General features: G+C 36.0%; 1 protein-coding gene across 3 annotated transcripts in view; it reads right to left on the bottom strand.

Annotated features, from left to right (window-relative positions):
- Window positions 1-8,802: 8,802 nt before the first annotated feature.
- LOC134542893 (folliculin) overlaps window positions 8,803-19,536 on the bottom strand; it is a 74,719-nt gene continuing 63,985 nt past the window's right edge. For all 3 annotated transcript variants that reach the window (XM_063387480.1, XM_063387488.1, XM_063387496.1), the window contains exon 10: window positions 8,803-9,508. In XM_063387480.1, the coding sequence (XP_063243550.1) occupies window positions 9,376-9,508 (133 nt within the window). In that variant the 3' untranslated portion in view covers window positions 8,803-9,375. The remainder of the gene's footprint in view (window positions 9,509-19,536) is intronic.

Here is a 19,536-nt window from a genome sequence, read left to right as displayed (position 1 = left end):
CTATTCAAGTATCAAGTACTTTAGTATCAGTTTAGAATTCACCTGGAACAACACCACGGCCAATGTGCGCAGAAGCCGATTGCAGATGACTGTCACTTGGGCGGAGCTTGTGAAAGGGGAGGGAGCGGCACGACGAATAAGGGATGAAGGGAAAGAATGTGGGGGAAGGGTAAGCCTAAGATGTACATCAAGTTCTGTCCCTGCCCGAACACGCCCGAATATTCACCTTTGGCTCGGGTTTATTTATATATATTTATATTTCTCTGTTTATTTTAATGTAGCTATACTAACCTAACTAACCGTTCATAGTGTTCTAAAGTGTTTTAATGTAGCTAACCTAACCGACCACTTTTAATATTTGAATTAATTTTTCCTGCGCAAAAATAAAACAAATCCAGAGGTTGGCAGAAGGTGAATATTCGAGCGTGTTCGGGCAGGGACAGAGCTTGATGTACATCTTAGGCTTCTCATCAAAGTACACTCAGTGCGCAGTGCGTGCTGCTTACAAAGATTGAAGGCTCCGATTACGAAAGGCGTGGAAAGTGAACATCAATACCTTTTTTCGACTACGAATAATGTCGAATGAGAAAACTGATACCTTTTTACGACTAAGAAGAATGTAGAATGAGAAAACTGATACCTTTTTACGAAGAACGTGGAAAGAGAAAACTGATACCTTTTTACGCTGGTGATGACGGGACGGACAATGTGTAACCTGTAACGAGAATGCTGATACCTTGTTGCTTCCTGGGACCGCTACTGCTCTAGCTGATACAGAAGTATCAGCTACTTGTAACCAGTACATTACTGTATCAGTAACTGGTTGGAACAGATACCGAAAATTGCTGTAACAACCCACCTCTACATTACAGTCTTTCAAAAATAAACTCTGCTAAAATTTAAGTAATTTTTCTATTACAAAATAAAAAAAATATTAGTATGCATAGCATATTATTCTGCTTCTTTAAATGTCAGATCAAATAGAAATTCGGTTTCTTGTGCCTTACGACACTTATAAACGAAATATGACACATACATTAAAAAATAGGTACGATATAAGCACATAGAATAACAACCAAAACACATTAACACAAGACTTACACTGATACGTATCAATAACTTTACGACAAAACACGAAACAACACAACAATAAATAAAGATTAATAAAGTTCATATTAACTAATTGGTTACAATTGGTTACTTTGGTTTTCACAAAAATCATAAACAGAAACTAAAATGGTGTATACAAAATAAATATGTAGATTATAAAAGTTTTAAATAACTTTTTGATTAGTTTTTTTACCAATGAATGTTTCTAGATTATTCAAAAAAAGTAAATTTTTTACAAATTTTATAGTTACTAATGGTTTTAATAGTGTCACTAATTCTATAATTGCAAGTTGTAATTCTTAATCCAAACCAAGATGTCAAAAATGGTAATAAAACGTATATAATAAAATACGCAACACTGATTGAACGTCTAATAAATAGAAAATGCAAATTAAATTTATATAGGAATGTAGCATATTTAAAAGGAATTTAAAAATATTAATTAAAGAATTTTTTCCTGCATACTTTTAATTCTACTACAATCAAAATTAGTTATTTAATTCCAAATTACGACACACTATTCTACTTTATAGTTAATCAAGTTGAACGTATACAATCAGGTATTTATGCAGAAAAGTTATAAATTTAATAAGACCTAAGAAGATCTTCTAGTGCAACTAATAGTATTATCTACATGTTGGTGGAAAAAAATAACTTGGCATCCAATATAACTCAAAGGTATTAAAAGTGGACACCACGCTTAATGTTATTTCTTGCTATGTGATAATTCTAATTAATTAGTTTTTTTTACTAAAGGTTATACAATAAATACTATCGTAAATCAGAGACGTTGTGAACTTGATAACCAGATCTGGACAGCTGAAATATCTTGCTGAATAGTTTCACAAACATATTTCCCAATTATATATTTTTTCATCAGCATTTTTTCTTGATCAATTCTTGATTACAGTTGGAATATCATTTATTAAAGAGTAGTGGAGATAAATAACATGTGCATTTGCAAATTTGACTTAAAGCATCTATTGGTAAGATAATTAAAACATATATATGTACATATGTGTGTGTGTGTGTGTGTATATATATATATATATATATATATATATATATATATATATATATATATATATATATATATATACACACACACACACACACACACACATATACATACACCATGTATTGCTTGACCAGGCCTAAAATTGATATTTTAATTGTAAGATTGTGTTGGAAAGTATCAAAAGCTTTGCTCATCTCAAAATAAATATAATATTTAAATTATATTTGGTACACATATCACACACACACACGCATGCACACGCATGCACACACACACACACACACACACACACAGATATAACTAGCTGCAGTACCCGGCGTTGCCCGGGCTGAAAACAGGGTGAAGGGGACCTTTTTTGAAATCAGATGTAGTTAGTAATTGTATTCTTAATTTGAATGTCAATCAAGTGTAAAAAATAATTTTTATCACTTTCAGATCCCGACAGACGTTCTGCCAGTGTATAGTTATTTACCTGTATATATTGAAAAATTGGAAAAATAAGAGATTAATAGTATTGAAATGAAAAGCTGAAAAATAAGAGATTACTAATACTGAAATGATTCCATTATCTAGCTAATGCTCAGCATGCATTGCAATGCCTCATTCAGTATTGTTTTGTAATATGTTTAAAGTAGTTACACATATACAAATCATCCATCCATATCTATTGTAGCGTTGCAGAACCCTGCCCTCCAAGATAAATAATTTTCTTTTAAACTTCTTTTTTGTATATGTAAATATTAATAAGTCAATGTTTTTTGAGTGGTGTATATGTTTTGAAACAGTATAATCAGACGTTATGATGTTATTTTGCACGTGCTAGGTGTTTTAGAAGGTATTTTGTATTTTAACAGATGTTTTTAATCAATACTATTTTTTATGTAATTATTCACAAAGAAGTTGCTGTACTAGAATTTTACCTGTTTAGGCCTACTTTTTCAGGTTTTTCTCAATAAGTTTAATTTTGTAAAGTAATTCGTATTATGATTATTGTTCTTAATTTTAATTAACGTGTTGCAATATAATTATAGATCACGGGACTGTGTCTGGGCTGGGGTGATGTGTAGAAAGAGAGAGGCATGAGAGGCCTGTAAGTGTAAGTGAGAAAGAAACAGTGCTTCCCCGCCAACCAAGATAAAGATGGTAATTTCCCCACTGCGTGGGAACTGAGTAATAACTGTTGTCTCACGGTGTTGGAGAGAGAACGAGAATGGGAGTCCCCGATTTCGATGTGAAATTGAAAAGAGACAGATCAGGGGAAGCCCCGAGTTCTGTGTGTACAGGGTTTTTCATGTATTGTAACTTGTTCTGTGATTGGCTTGTATCTGTAAGTGTGAATGAAGCGTGCGTGTGATTGGTCAGTGAGGTCATGTGACGTCTACTCCCTGCGTGGAGGAGACAGTGGCAGGATTTCACCAGTCGTCTGCCAATCGCTGCACCAGTAGGTCGCGTTCGGTGGCTTCTCGCAGATGAGGTAGAAGCATTTGAAGAGATAATTTCACGTGGGTGGTCGGAGCCAGGCCTATTCTTAAATTAACCTAATTATTTGTTATATTTCGTTCGGACATAATTAGAAATTACGGCCACCTTCGTAGGCGTTTTGGCTCGGGGCGAAATTCATTTTCGCCGGGTGCGGTCATGTTTAAGGCCGCACTAATTTCGTGTACTTGCAGTCAAAGACTACTGAAGAATATTATTTTTCGTTAATTTTCCTCGCGCGAGCTACCAGCAGTTTTCCACGGGCAGATGTACGTGTGAAACGAGTGAATGAAACATTGGGTTTAATTTGTCTATGCATCCTAGTTTGAAAAAATAAAAACAACAAAATTACAATCAGTGTTGAACATCTGTTTATTTTTGTATGTAACGAACTGTTATACTATAAATATATATTTATCTCTATTTACATGTATATATATATGTATCTATCTCTATTTATCTCTTTATATACATATATACCTCCCACTATCTCTATCTCTTCTATATATAAATCTCTATATAGCACTATACATCTATATATCTCTTTATCTAACCCATTTAGTTCTCTATACCTCGCTCTATCTCAACTTATCTCTCTGTCTCTCTCAATCTCTCTATCTCTGTCTCTCTTTTATATTTAAATAAATTGTCTCATGTGTGCGCACTTAGACAGCAAAAACAGACGAAGTGCCGCTATATAATATGAAATAAACACATTTTTTTGAAATGATTCATGCTCCAACAATTGCAAAATAGTTATACCGTCTCAGAAACCTTCACGGGCATCGGCATAACAACTCACCAAAATTTAATCACAATCGGATAAATGGTTTAGGAATGCATACGGCACAAACAAACAAAAATTAAAGACATGACAAACGCATCGAACGAAGGTGCGTTTAAAATTCAAGGCAACTCTATCTATTGACGAAGTTAGGAACAAAACTGTTATTAGCACCTACTAAGCGGGCTCGTCTCACCAAGGATAAAAATATGAATTTGCTAGACCTTACTGTGTGTATGATTGTGTGTCAGACATAGAGAAATGACACTCACTCACTATTTGTATGTCTATGACATGATTTTTTGTTATAAAATTAAATTTTCACTTTTTCACTCCCTTAAGGATGGAATTTCATATTAATATGTAGCCTATGTGTTATTCTGATGTATAAGCTATATTATTGTAAAGTTTCATTAAAATCCATTCAGTAGTTTTTACATGAAAGAGTAACAAACATCCATCCATACTTACAAACTTTCACGTTTATAATATTAGTAGGATACGAGTGTATGTTAAAGATAATCTTCCTGATTGAAAACGATGGGGTTTTTCAGAAATATTATTTTTTAGGAATAAAATTTATGTGCCTAATTTTTATTTTTATTTTTATCAAAAAATGCTAAAATACTACATAACAAAGATATTGGTCAATAGTTTGTGACTAAATTTTAACTGTCAATTATACTTCAAGAAAATATATCCCAATAAATGGATGAACACTCAACATTGATATACAACCATTATTTAAATGAATTGGTAGCTGGAATATCGTAGAAAATTACGGCACAGCTTACTACTGCCTAAATCCAAGTCCGAAATATTAGAATCTTAAATAAATACATACAAATAAAAAAATATTAATGAAAACAAGAGACATCTTAGATTAAAGTGAAAAATTAACTAATGTAATCAGCTGCCACCCAGTGAAAAAGAAATATCAAAAAATACAGTTTTTTCTCGTATAATCGTCGCACATTTTATTCTAATATCAAGTTTGAAAAGTAGGGGTGCGACAATTATGCGGAAAAAATTTTTTTTGTTAGGTAAAGTTATTCATAAAAACAAAACCTGTTCATGGAAAGTACGTTTATTTAAAAAAAGGTGGAGTATACAAGAGCATGCCAAACAATCTATATTAATAATTCCTAAACAAAAACCTTTCCTCAACTTAAAATAGAAAAACCAAAACTCTAACGCGAACACAAGCCACTTGAATCTGACATGAACGGCTATCAAATGTAGTTAACTCGGCACCTGACAGATAGCGCGCGTTGCATCCAATCGGCGAGATATCGATATTCAACTACGTGCGCGCACTCTATACGGGAAGCAACATAACCAAACATGAATGATGCGCTGGCTACATTTTTATAAGTGGTATGCCGCGGTAACGCAGTCAATCAGATAAAGGAAATACCGTTTAAAAAGTCTTTAAATGAAAATTTACACGTCAGACAACTTTGTATTTCCGTTAATTAAATAAATAAGTGGTAATGACCGAAATTAAATTTTAGATTATACCTACACCGCGGCGACGCAGACGATCAGATAAAGGAAATAACGTTTAAAAACGTCTTTATAAGAAAATTTACACGTCAAACAACTTCGTATTTTTGCAATAATTTACTAACTAAGTGGTAATGACCGAATAAATATTAGATTTCTACTTTAAAATACATAGTTTTATACCGAAAAGATACCTACACAAAGCGCTCGGCATCTACTAGCAGGACCAAAAACATAATGCGACGTTTACGAGAGAAGTTTTTTTATCCAAATTTTGACAGCCTAAAATATGGTTGCGACGATTACGCGCGTGCGACGATTATGCGATAAAACACGGTATTGCTGCCACACCCGTGTGGCATTTTCAGTTTGCTTGTACTACCCGCGGGAGAAGGGCTAGTAGGCTATTTTATCGAACACTATAAAATATACATATTGTAAATACATCTTTCCATTATTCCATATTTTCAAGTAAATCAGTGTGGTAATTAATTATAAATAATTTTCAATATGAAACCCCGAACCAATTGGTGAAAAGGTAAAGTGCGAATTTTAGTGACTATCAGCAAAGCATACGGTAGTTTAAATTTTAATATTATAGATTTTATGTGTGTAAATAAATATAAAATAATATATGTAAGTAAGTTTGAAAACATTGAAAAACAAGTTATGATGCAAACAAAATATATAGGTAATTTAAAAATTATATTGAACTGTAAACAAAATGATTTATTAGTTTTAGAGAAATAAAAGTGGTAGTTGTACGGAAAAGGCCTGGGTTAAATTTCACAGTTGGCCTCCGTGTTTGTGATGTCAGTGTCCTTTAAGCGAAATAATGTTTTTTTTTATTTGCCAAAATATTTACTGAAATAATAATTCTGGAATGTTGAAGTAGATTTTTTTTTTACACCAATTGACCTAGCTTGGATGAGCAAGAAACTTATAAATTTTTCACTATGTTCGAGCCCTGTATATGTTTGCATGTCTTATGTGTTCCACGGTAATCCAGCAGCGGAGTGCCTGAGTTTCCGTTCTACTGTTGTTGGTTCTAGCTCTAGGTCGTGTCTTTGGTGAAGAATGTCATTAGGAGGAAGGGGAATGGAATGCCGTGCGTCTCAGCAGAACGGGGTGGTTGATTTAAACAGGAGGAAAAGTACCATGATGGAAAACTATCATGTTTTTATTTTTACACATCGCGGTTATAAGTATACAGTGCTGCTTCCTATAACCCATTTTTGGAAACATTTGTTTCCATTAGTGCGTGATCTGTTGAGTTGATTTATGACTGGAACTACAGAAATTAACCGTCACAAGCACTATCTGTAGCCTTTTAAGTTAACCTAAGAAACAGCTAGGGTTAACAGCGCTACCTAGCGACGTATTCTATCTATACACTACTTCGAGAGCAAAGCAGCTGTACTCATTCCATGGAGTGTATAAGGACATATGGTAGAATTCCACCTCGTCCTTTGAACTTATGGCAGATTTCTGTTATGGTACTTTTCCACCTTTTTTGAAGAGGCCAGGTGGAATAATTCCATTATGGTAGATTTCCAGTATGGCAGTCTTCTGCCTCCCCCCCCCCCCCCCCCCCCCCCCCCCCCCCCCCAAGCCCTCTGCATCTTGGTAAAGATGTTATCATTCACAGTTAATCTGTAAATAAAATTTTTTCTGCCTGATATCTTAAGAGATGTGTTATTACATTAAGATTTTTATTGAAAATATTGATAATTGTAGATATCAGACTTCGACAGTTCTGAGTGCTTTGTATGCAAATGTTAAGACTGATTATTGACTTCTGCACAAAAGGCTATCATATCTATGGCCAAGTGCATGTTACCACTGCTTTTTTCAACTATGTAAACTAGAATCACAGTTACAAATGATATAAAAATGTTTGTGGACAGTCAACAAAGATGAGCTATTTTGCTGTTAAAAATGCCATCATTGAACTGAAAATGAATTAGTCAACAAAAGTAAATGAGAAAAGGAAACTTAATTTTCGAATTGCTACATTGTGTGTGTGTGCGTGCGCAAATGAAGTATGTGGAACCATGCAGTTTGTGTGCTATCGTAAATGTAGCCGAAGCTTTATACTTTGCATTTTCGTAATTCTATTGTTTAGGTCAAATAATACATGTTACGAAGACATGTTACATTGTGTTTAATGAATATTTTTTGTTGTTTTAATTTGATTTAGTTGCTTTTCTAACCTCTAGAAAAATACACATTTTATATACTTCACCTTGATATACATCAGATGATAGCAATGGTGTGCTGCTTCCATTTCAAATGACCATGTTATTTAGGCACCACAACACTAAAATGAAATACTGATAAACTAAAGGTAATATCCCAGCTGAAAGATTTCCAGCCTTTGGGCCAGCAGTGCATTACAGCATTTCTGAACATGTTTGAATTACCATGTGTTTGTATGATTCAGCAGTAATTATGTTAGTTTATGTTTTATGAAGGTTATATAAACAAAAATTTTTGCAAGAGACTTTTGGCATCGTAAATATAATTTAATCATGTGTGGTTTTTGAGTTATTAGTTCTGTATTAATAGAGTGTTTATTTTGACATGTGAACCATATCACAAATAAACAACTTTTTTTTTTGGGGGGGGGGGGGGGGGGGGGGGGGGTGTTCGGATTTGAGATTGGGGAAAGAACTGGATTTGCCCTATCCCTGATTCAGACTGCAATGGCACCTTCACACAATCAAGGCACAGTTCTGTAAGTGTATTAGCCAGTTGGACACTTGTTATTTGTGAAAGTCTTTTGAAAGTTGAGAGGTGACAAGTCGAGAGACAAATAGTCAATCGTACTTTTTCAACAGATTACTTACAATCTTACAAAGCAGCACACCTCAATGTCATATCAACAAACACACAATGTTAAATATTTTCTGATGTAAATAAAATAATTTATTTGTGTATGACTTCTGCTACATATTAAATTCAAGTGAAATATCTGACAGATCAGGGAAGATGATATGGGAATTTGAAAGTAATGTAAATTTATAATAATATGTTAAGCACTGCAATGTCACACACTATAATGTAGTCACTTAACTGCAAAAGTAATTCTGCTCATTTAACAGGTAACATTAGCAACAAAATTGTGGGTTAAAAAAAAACACAATAAAACATCCTAAAGTAATGTCTTAATAGAAAATATGTGCAAAAGTGATCCATGAAATAAAAAAAATACTGATAAAAGGCACAATATGCCCATCTCAAATAAACAAATTCAACCTTTATAAAAACATATGATTTTGATGCAAAAGTGTAATCAACTGTTATATAACAATAATGCACTCAGATGTTCAAACAATAGACACACAACCTAGCATTCACGAATGAGTATGTCAGTCTGAAACTAACCACAAACTTTACACAATTAAAAAAAAAAAAAAACTGCAAATATAGACACACATCCACACGTACGCACAACCATCACAGAAGGAACAGTAGTTCAGAGCACTCCGGCCGCCCAGAAGTCGAGCAAAGCTTTGTCTTGAGGCTTGGCACCAAGAGAAGATAGCAGATCAGACAGATCACTGCTCGATTCATTATTTTTCTGCACTTTGCGAAGAACTTTGGCAATGCTGTACAACAAGAACATCTGGTTGTGAGATTTATTAACTCTAACTAACACACATGAGTATCTAGTACAATTAGGGTTGTGCAAGTATGGCTATTCTTTAATGACAAAAAAAAATTATTATTATTAGCTTAGTTTGACCTCTAAAATATGTTCTTAAATCTATATCACTTAATTCATCATCTTAAACTAAATAGACCCCTTGTATTTGAAAGCATCTTTGGTTTGACCTCTAAAATTTGTTCTTAAATCTATATCACTTTATTTTATCATCTTAAACTAAATAGTCCCCTTGTATTTGAAAGCATCTGAACACTTGTTACACGCCATGGATTCTCAGCCGCATCCCTCTTATGATACTAAAATTTCTCTACACAAAAAAAATTGCACACAAATTTAAGATGCATTTTTTTTAACAGTTGTGCCGGAAATTTGGTATTTCAACACTTTTTTTTAAATTTTATATAATTTTAAATTATTTTTGGAAATTTTATTTTTCTTTATAATTAGGTTTCTTTGGGTGATTTACTCTTTGTTAGGCTGGTGTACTCCCCTTAGTTAAACTTTGTGCCAGTAGACCGAAGCACCTTTTCCCAGAGACCTATCTGAGCTTTTGCAAATCTAAGACTTCGTTGCCAGCACGTTTAACATTTCCCCCGCTTGCAGGCACACCCCAGGTTTGTAATATTACTTCACTTCATGACTAAAACTGCATACAGCAGCTCTGGACGAGCTGTTACCATTTCTCAGAGACGAGCTGACCGTAGCCTTTACCGTCACGAATACGTCTTAGGTTCACTCCCCGAAAGTCACGTCATGGACGCTCGTTCCCAGCGTTGTTGCGCTCGGTTCTAAGAATTCAGCTCCATATCATTGACTGGTCGTACACCTCGCCAGGCAGCGACAGACTTCCAAGGACGACTGGCATAAAAAATGTGTGTGCAAAGATGGACAACACACGACATCTAGCGGCGGACTTAGTAACTTATTCTCTTGTGGCGAGCCCGTGGAGCTCACGCCCGCGAAACCTGTGGGCGAGCTTGCTAACTCCCCCCTCTTGTCCCCTGTAGGCCGCCAGAGTGTAGCACTAGACTTCGGCCTTATCCCCAGGTTAGAGCAGACGTCTTGGGCGAGTCGATTCTTTTTTATTTCAGACACCCCTCAACAGGTAGCGCTAAAGTCGGCCAACTTCGAGACATCAAAGTCAGAGTTTTTTATGATGCCCACTTGGGGAACTTCGGAACCTTTCGGTCCGGACGCCCCAGCCTCCCCCTCCACTTTTAGTTCAATATTTACTTTTAATTACGAGACACGGTTCTTCGCGAGACACTTCGCGTCGCGACTGCAGACGGACCGTTTGTGATTATCGGCGAGTCGACGAGACACTGCAAGACTTCCATCCGGCCGCAACCGACGATGTAGTCGCTTAAATAAGGGATGCTATCCCTGTAATCTTCTTCAAGTAGTTTAGTCCGTCTGCATAGTACAAGAGTAATACTTATTTTTCATTTATATTATTTTTTTTGAAATGGTAGAAACATCCGCGCACAGCCGCGTATTCGCGGACTCCAGTTCCTGGCTGGCGACGCATCGGAAAACAGAAGCCAACTTCCCTGTCTGATAGGGTCCGAGAGCCGGATGCCGAATTGGCATTATCATCACCCTTCCTCAACAGCACACAGGCGCCCTGGCATCATGATCTCGATTTATCTCCAGGAAACGCAGCCCCGACCTACGGTGCTACTGTATGTTTTAACCTTTTCTGAACTTGCTTAAACTACGCCGTCAGACGAAGTTCATCAGATAAACGTCATTTCTGGATTTTGAGAATACTGGGATGGTTTAAATATATTTGTATTTTTTATTGATTTATGTATTTTTTATATGAAACCTTTTTATAATTGAAGTTCAGGTCGACCCATATATATATATTTTTTGAATATACCTGAGATCTGTTTAAGCACGTACACTACCCGCAGGATAACTTGATGCTTGGGTGACGTCACGAACGTTCAGAAAGCTTGTAGGGGGAAGGGAAGCAAGCTGGCGTAGTATACACAAACCAAAAACATTCAGTCTATATTATAGGTTAATAAAATCACTTTTAAAAAAAACTGAGAAATTCCAAGTTCTTCGATTGAAAAAAAAAAGAGTAGTGTACACAACCAAAAAATATTAACTTACAGTCTATTATTGATTAATAATAATAAAGTCACCAATTTACTCGCTCTTCACAAGAATTCCAATTCCTTCCATTTCATCTTCGGTAGAGTTCGAATCTTCACTGCTACTGTCTACACCGCCAAGTGTAATTATTATTTTGTCGATTTCAATGTCAAAACGAACATCCCGGCTGTAATACTCCTTCTCTAATTTTTCAACATAATTACAAAATGGAACCCAATCTTCTTTTCCCATGCTCTCAAATTGTTCTTCGCAAAGTCTTTTCACATCATCTATTTTGAAGGACACATTTTTTGATGCAACAATACCCTTAACTTTACCCCATATACCTTCAATGGGATTTAAGTCGGGATGGTAGGGTGGAAGTCGGAGCGGTGTGTGACCGAAACTTTCAAGAATCTGGTCGACGGAATACACTATGTGCCGTGGCTTATTTATTTTAATAAGTTTGTACAATGTTGGCTTCAGCATGTCTTCAGTAAATGAAATTTTGTTTTCTCGCAGCCATTTTTTCATATCATCTTTTGTTGACGAAGATGTTGGTGGTTTGTTTACGCGGACATTGTGATAGGGTGCATTATCCAATACCACGACGCTGTTTGTTGGCATGTTTGGTACGAGTTTTTCCCTAATCCACTTCTCATAATTGGCCTGGTTCATTTGGTTGTGGTAGTCACCAGTAGCTTGATGTGATTTCCACATAACGAGGGCATTTGGCACGAATCCATCTTTACCGCCAGCATGTATCATAATAAGGCGTTGCCCTTTCGCTACTGGCCGAAGGACACCGTTTAATGTTTCATCTGCCCAGCTTTTTTGTTGCACATGCGAGGATAACACATACCATTCATCTACATAGATTATATTCCTGTTTTCATTTCTGAAACGCATAATGCTCTGTATATAATTAATTCTTTTCTGCCTGATATCATGCTTTTCGATAAGAACGAGGCGGTGAGATTTCGTTTTACGCCTCTGGAAGCCTAACCTTTTCAGAATTTTACGAAGGGTGCTATCGCAACCTTGAAACCCTATCTCCATCTTCAACTTCTCCCTAAGCTTTGGCACTGTTGGCGCACATTTTTCTGTGATATAAAAGTTATAAATTATCCTACGAACTACTCCTTCGTCAAACCCATCCAGTTCGTATTTTGAAGACTTTTTTTCTTTTCTTGTTAGGCGTCTCGAACAATCCTTCACCATCTTCGTTAATATGTTGACCTTCTTTCTTTATACGTTGTACAGTAGCACGAGAAACTCCTGTTGCTTGCGCCGTGCGCAGTTGCACACGTTCAAGAGGAATAGATAACGACATCACACCATTCCGAGCTTCATTTTCCATAAAATTTAACACATTAAACACTACCTCTCGCGCCTGCGAATGAAGTTTTATCTGTTTAATTTTAGATAACGTAGGCAGCATTTTTATATTCAGCACGTGGGGTAAAAAACGTTGCAATAAACACTTTACAAACAATTACTAGTATTTTATACATTACAACAAAGAACCACTACTGCGAACTAGTTGATAGCTTACGTTTAATACGTTTCAGTTTACTATTCTCTCTTTAGCTATAAACATGAAACACGTCACGATAGCACGTAGCGGACTGGTCAATGTTTTCATTCAGGGTGGTATGCGAAGTGAAAGTCTCGGAATACGTTCTCTGCGCATGCGCGCTGGGCCTCCCTCCCCTATACACCCCTACCCTCCCCTCCCAGGCAAGGCTACCGTAACGGTCACTCAGGCATCATCTTATTCTGCGGGCAGTGTAATTGATATTGTATTTTTATATTTTTTTTTAATAACTGTTATAAATTTTCCTTTAATAAATTTGACGTAATTATATTCAGACGAAATCACACCTTGTTTCTGTTCATTTCTAATAACATTGTGAAACCTTAAAGATCCCCAGCTCACAGTGCTCCCCAGCAGGTTTTGTGCAGAGACTGTACTGATCAATTAATCATTTATTTGGAGCTGCTTTGACCCAAAATAAGGAGTTTAGATATTTTAAGTTTAAAAATGGTACAGCTGGATTATCATTTTATATTAATGTTACTGTTGAATAACTACCCCTGTTTCTTGTGCCTAATCCTTCTAAATAACATGTTCTATTTACGTGTATTAGAAATGTTGATGGTTTTGCTGTAGAAATGTAGGCATTCATCACACAATAGGTAGTATTATGGTGTAGCTAGCCCATTAACCCAAGAAAGGTCTCTTGGGGAAGTCCCAGCGACACCCTTAGAATGTGGGGCGCTCTTCATCTGGACCTTCTTCAGTCTCCGGGCTGGTTGTACCTCTTGTGCAACTGGGAGACTGAACGAGGCTCTGGTTGCACAATGCAGCTGGAGGGCCTGAGAAGCTTTCAAAAAGGCATGTGAAGGATCAGCCAACCGGTTGAGGGGCTATTGGTAGAGGCACGATTTTATGGTGAATCGTGATAAAACAAAATAACACCGAAATTTGGTTATATACACGAAATAAAACGAAATATGTCGAAGTCCGCGAAATAATGCGAAATATGCCAAAGTCCGCAACATAACCTTAGTTTCCCAGATGCGTACTGCCACACGTTAAGTTCCACCATAGACTACATGGTTGACGCATGATGGTGAAGTGAACACATGAAACAATTTTCGTATATTTGGACATTGCGATACCAGTTTTGTTTGTTGTTTAGTTCACGAAACCAGCAAACGGTACTATTTTCAGTTTATATTGTATGATTTCAAACGGTTTGAAACGTAGGCTTGGTGAATTTTGCTACGGCAAATAAATGCAAATTATTCTGAAACTCAAATATTTCATAAAGCCGAAGAATAAAGTCTCGTCAAACGAGAGGGTTAAGGAGTTTGTTGGTGAAGGATTTTACATGTGTGAAAGTAATTTGATGTGTAAATTTTGCAACTGCTGGCTCGAACATGAAAGACGTGATACTTTGGTGAAACATGTGTCGAGTGAAAAACATAAAAGGTGTAAAAAGAGTGGGATACCCACAAAAAGGCAAGTTTCTATTTCAGAGTCGGTAGTTACAATGAAAAAGGCCAAAAATGATAAAGAATACTTTATCATAAAAACAACTGAAGCCTTTGTTTCAGCAAATATCTCGGTGGAGAAATTGGACAATCCTGCACTTAGAGCATGGTTTCAAGAGTGTGTATAGGGTGGTGGTGACCTACCAACTGCAGATTGGCTACGAAAGAAGTACATCCCAATAGTAGCAGAAAATAAAAAAGAGACTATAAAATTATTAGTCAGTCACAATCCAATATGTGTTTTGGCTGACGAAACTACAGACAGGAATGGGCGCTGTGTGTTCAATATTTTTTTCAGGACCCTTCAGCCTGGTGCAACACAATCATCACATCTTGCTGCATCAGTTGTTTTGGATTCTGCAGATTCTGTATCATGTACTCGTGCTGTTTTAGACACACTAACTAAATATGAAGTGGATCATTCACAAGTGTGTGCATTTGTATCAGACTCTGCTAGGTACATGATTAAATGTCCCAGTACACTTCAAGGTGTGTTGGGTGATCGTGTGATACATGTGCAGTGCTGGGCGCACAAAATTCATTTAGTTGGAGTTGTTTGGCAGTCTAACCTTGAGCAACTCAACAATGTTATAGTGAAGGTAAAAAATTTGTTTCAGAACACAAGGAAGCGCAAACATCAGTACTTGGAATTTCTGAACACCAAATACTCTCATGATCCTGCAATGTGTAAGCTCTTTCCACAACCTGTTCTTACCAGATAAACACATGGTTTGAGTCTGTGGTCTATCTCAGCATACATTTGCAGGATATCTTGGAATTCTTTGAAGAGTTGAGAGAACACAACAGTGGCATTAAATTCCTGAAAGAAATGTCTGCAGAGGAAGTGAATGTTGTGAAAGCTGAAGCTCTGTTTGTGGCACAAAACTGCTCTCCTCTAACAGAGTTGATAACTTCCCTAGAGGGCAATACGTACCCAACTGTACATTTGTTGACAACAAAATTGAAAGCTCTGCAAAACAAATTCAGTGTTTTGAGCAATGGTGTTGTTTCAGCTTCAGTAAATGACTTGATCTGTGAACTACGTACCGTGAAGCAGGCAGAATTGAAACAATGTTTGCAATTAACTGGCAAGAAATGTGAAACTAAACTTCTAGAACTGATGCAGAATGATCCTTGCAGGGAAACATTTCAGGCAATTGATCACTTCTTTAACCCGCAAAATGTAAGTACGGTGAAACCTGAAAACGTACAAAAAGTAATCCTAAACCTACCTGCGATTTCTCATATTCCCAGCGAAGTTTTTATTGAAGCATATGCCACCTTCAAGCATATTATTACAGAAGAACTTGCAAAACCAGAAACAAAGACTGTCGATGTTGTGCAAGTTCTGTGTTCAATGAAAACCAACTACAGTGAATTTTCAACTGCTGGATTAAGAGCAATATGGTTCCCAACTGCAAATGTTGATTGTGAACGTTCATTTTTGAAGTACTCTCTAGTAGTTTCTGACAGGCGATCTACACTTTCTCCAGAAAATGCAGAGCGTTTAACCATGCTAACATTTTAGTGTTATTAGTAGAGATGGGTCGAGTCTTGGTTTATCGAGTCGAGCCGAGCCGAGTTGGGTCAGATTGACTCGACTCGAAAACAGAGTCACATATTTTATCAAGTTCGAGACTCGAAACACGTTTCGAGTTAAGTACCAGCATCGTGACATTATAGCATTTTATTATAGGTTGTCTTGACGTTTTCGCCAGGTCATTAATACAGCAAGAAATAATAATGACCTTTAAACAAAACAAATCCTGTGCAAACCTAACCTTGCCTGCTAGGTACCGTGCTACGGCGCTATAATAGGCACAAGTGCAACCAAACCTAGGCCTACCTTCAATTATGAACGTAACGTCGTAACGTGATTTTGTCGATAGTGGCGACAGTTTATAGGACAAAATTATGTCACATGACCATTTTATATATAAAAAAAAAGGCTTGGAAAACAGCGTGCACTGTTTTCATTTTGTTTTTCATCCTGTGTTTACTTCAAATACGGTACCGCATTTGTTTACAAAATACGTCAATGGATTTTCACTGAAGAAAAATATGTTGCAAAACGGACATGTATTAATAATCATCACGTTTATCGTGCCCCTTTTATAAAAACTCGTATAGACAAGAGATTTCCGTAACCAAAAAATAAAAACATAAAATAATTATATTGTAATATTTAGTAAATAACACCAAACCGTGATGCGTGAAAATGGCTGTGTGTGAGGCCAGCCAGCCTTGCATTTTGGAACTAAATTTAGCTGTGCTCCGCTACGCAGCGCTGCGTGTCAATAATGTTTAGGATAAAATTACTTTCCTTTTGTTTGAATAAAATATAATAATAACAACGCTCATGCATTTTATTTGGCAATCAGTTACTGATCGCCAAATCAAATGCATGGAATATTTATTTAAAAACATATTGATATTCTTGTAGTTGTAACAAGTTCCGGGCTAAAATAATCTTGCCGCGAAAAGTGTATTTACATTGAGAATGTGACAATGTGACAAGGCCTATATGCCTTGAGCTGTTTGTTCATGTGGGGATCTGCCGGTGGATCGAAAAAAAAAAAATACGTAACTCGGGAAGCCTTCTTTTCACAGACGAAAGAGCCAAACTCCCGATCGTACATCTTCGTTTTTTTTTTTGTTCATTGTAAATAAATATGGCGGTGTTGATAAAAGGAAATACCATAAACAAGGCAACGGTATTTATTTGTACGCCGCCATATTTTTCGTTTGCAGTGTGTCCGTGAATGTTTATTTTGGACAACTCATGATAACTATGGTTCGCTACATTATAAATACTTTAAAACATTGTGGACGATTGATTTGGTTAGGATAGCTACATTAAAGATACTGTGAAATCATGTTGAAATAAAGCTTAGTTTTTTATATTTAAATAACATAATGATTTGAATTAATAATTTAAAATATTTAAATAACATAATGATTTTCTAATTAATCATTTAAAATATTTAAATAATGCAGATGCATCTTGGATACACAATTTTTATATCAATGGGTGTAGTAATATTTTATTTATCATATTCGACGCAAAAAATTATAAAATTATGAAACTCAAACTGACTCGACCTCTTCAAAATTTGGTGACTCGAACTCGACTCGACTTGAAATATGAATTGCTAAACTCGGCTCGACTCGACTCAAAGCCAAAAAACCTCAACTCGTCCATCTCTAGTTATTAGCCAATATAAGTGTAAATAAAAATTAATGTAATTTAACATACCTTTCCAAAGGAGAAGTTTTTTGACAAAATTAACTGTACCATGTTACAGTTTATTAAGTTATTTTCAAAGTTTGGAGTTCATTAGTTTAAGATTCAAATTTCACCATTCTGTAAGTGTAACACATGCCATTTATTATGTTATTAATATTTTACAATGTGTTTTTATGGATTAAAAATAATTAATCTCTCGCATGAATATTTTTTTAATACATTAGATAAGTTATCGGATCGCTTAAAAATTCATCCATAATAAAACCAATAACACCGAAATCTGTTTTTTAAAAAACGAAATTTGCCTTATAATAACACCATAAAATCTTGCCTCTAGCTATTGGCGATAGTGGCTTCAGTTGGAGTTGTTGGTAGTAATACCAGTGAGTTGGGTTGGCGATAACAACAAGCAGATGAGTTCTCCAGCATAGGGTGACTTTGTGGGCAAAGAGGATGTAGCATTGCAAAATGAGGATTTGTTATATACATTTTTTTTGTCATAAGAATATTGATTAAGAATAACTTTGATATGAAAGATAGTAATTATTTAATATGTAGATAAGGATAGTTCAGAGTTGTTAAAAATTGTTATTAATTACTTTGGTTAAATTTCATGGAAAACCTTAAAATCCTTATTTCCTTGAGATACTTAATTATTAATTTGAGGGTTAACTCCAGTTCGTAATAATTAATTTTGATATTTGATAATTAATTTCAGTAATTGTTTTGGTTAAAACAGTATAGATTATAATTTTACAGGACATCATTTTTAAACAAAAGTTTCTAATATGGTATGAATTTCAACTTTGTTTACTAAATATTTAACATTGAATTTTTTGGGTAATTTTATATTCTATTGGATATTGCTAGTGTAATATTTTGAAATAGTCTGGAAGGTACAGAAGGAAGAGCGGACAGGCGCGACACTCTGGCGCCAGAAAGCTAATTTTCACTTTGTAAATGCGTGTTTGGGATTTACGCGTCACGTTGTACGCACAGCTGTAGCGACCGTCTGGAAGGGTCTCTGGAGGCTACCACTAGCCAGCCAATCAGGGAAAGCCCTGGCGTCAAGTGATGTGCCCGTACGAATTTCCTTATATGGTCATGTTTTGGAATTATGTACGCTGATTGGTCAGTTGGCCCACGGGGTTGCCTCCCTTGTTTTCACCTTTACAAGGGAAGGTAATCTCGTCGACCAGGTCACTTGTTGCTCGATCGTCGCCGAACTCGGTCGCGTCGTCGGCAAGTCGCAAGACAAATGGAGAATTACTAAGAGATAATTTAACGCCTAGGGGCTGGGGCCAGGTCGTATTTTTTAACTTAAGTTCATTGTTTTTCGGACTAGAAACTAGAAATTTAGGCCCTAGGCGTCGGCGTCGGCCCGACTTCGTGAGATTACGGTCCGCGATCGACGGTACCTTGAGTTAGGTAATTAACCAAGGGACATTACTAAGTTTTTTTTTTCTTCTTTGGCGAGTGACAAGACTCCTCGACCATCAACGGCAAGATGTATGGTGCTGTGGTATGTATTTGGACCTCATCCTATCAAAATTCAAAGA

The sequence above is a fragment of the Bacillus rossius genome, chromosome 1, assembly GCF_032445375.1.
Source record: "Bacillus rossius redtenbacheri isolate Brsri chromosome 1, Brsri_v3, whole genome shotgun sequence".
NCBI lineage: Eukaryota > Metazoa > Arthropoda > Insecta > Phasmatodea > Bacillidae > Bacillus > Bacillus rossius.
This window is presented reverse-complemented; position numbering and strand designations above follow the sequence as displayed.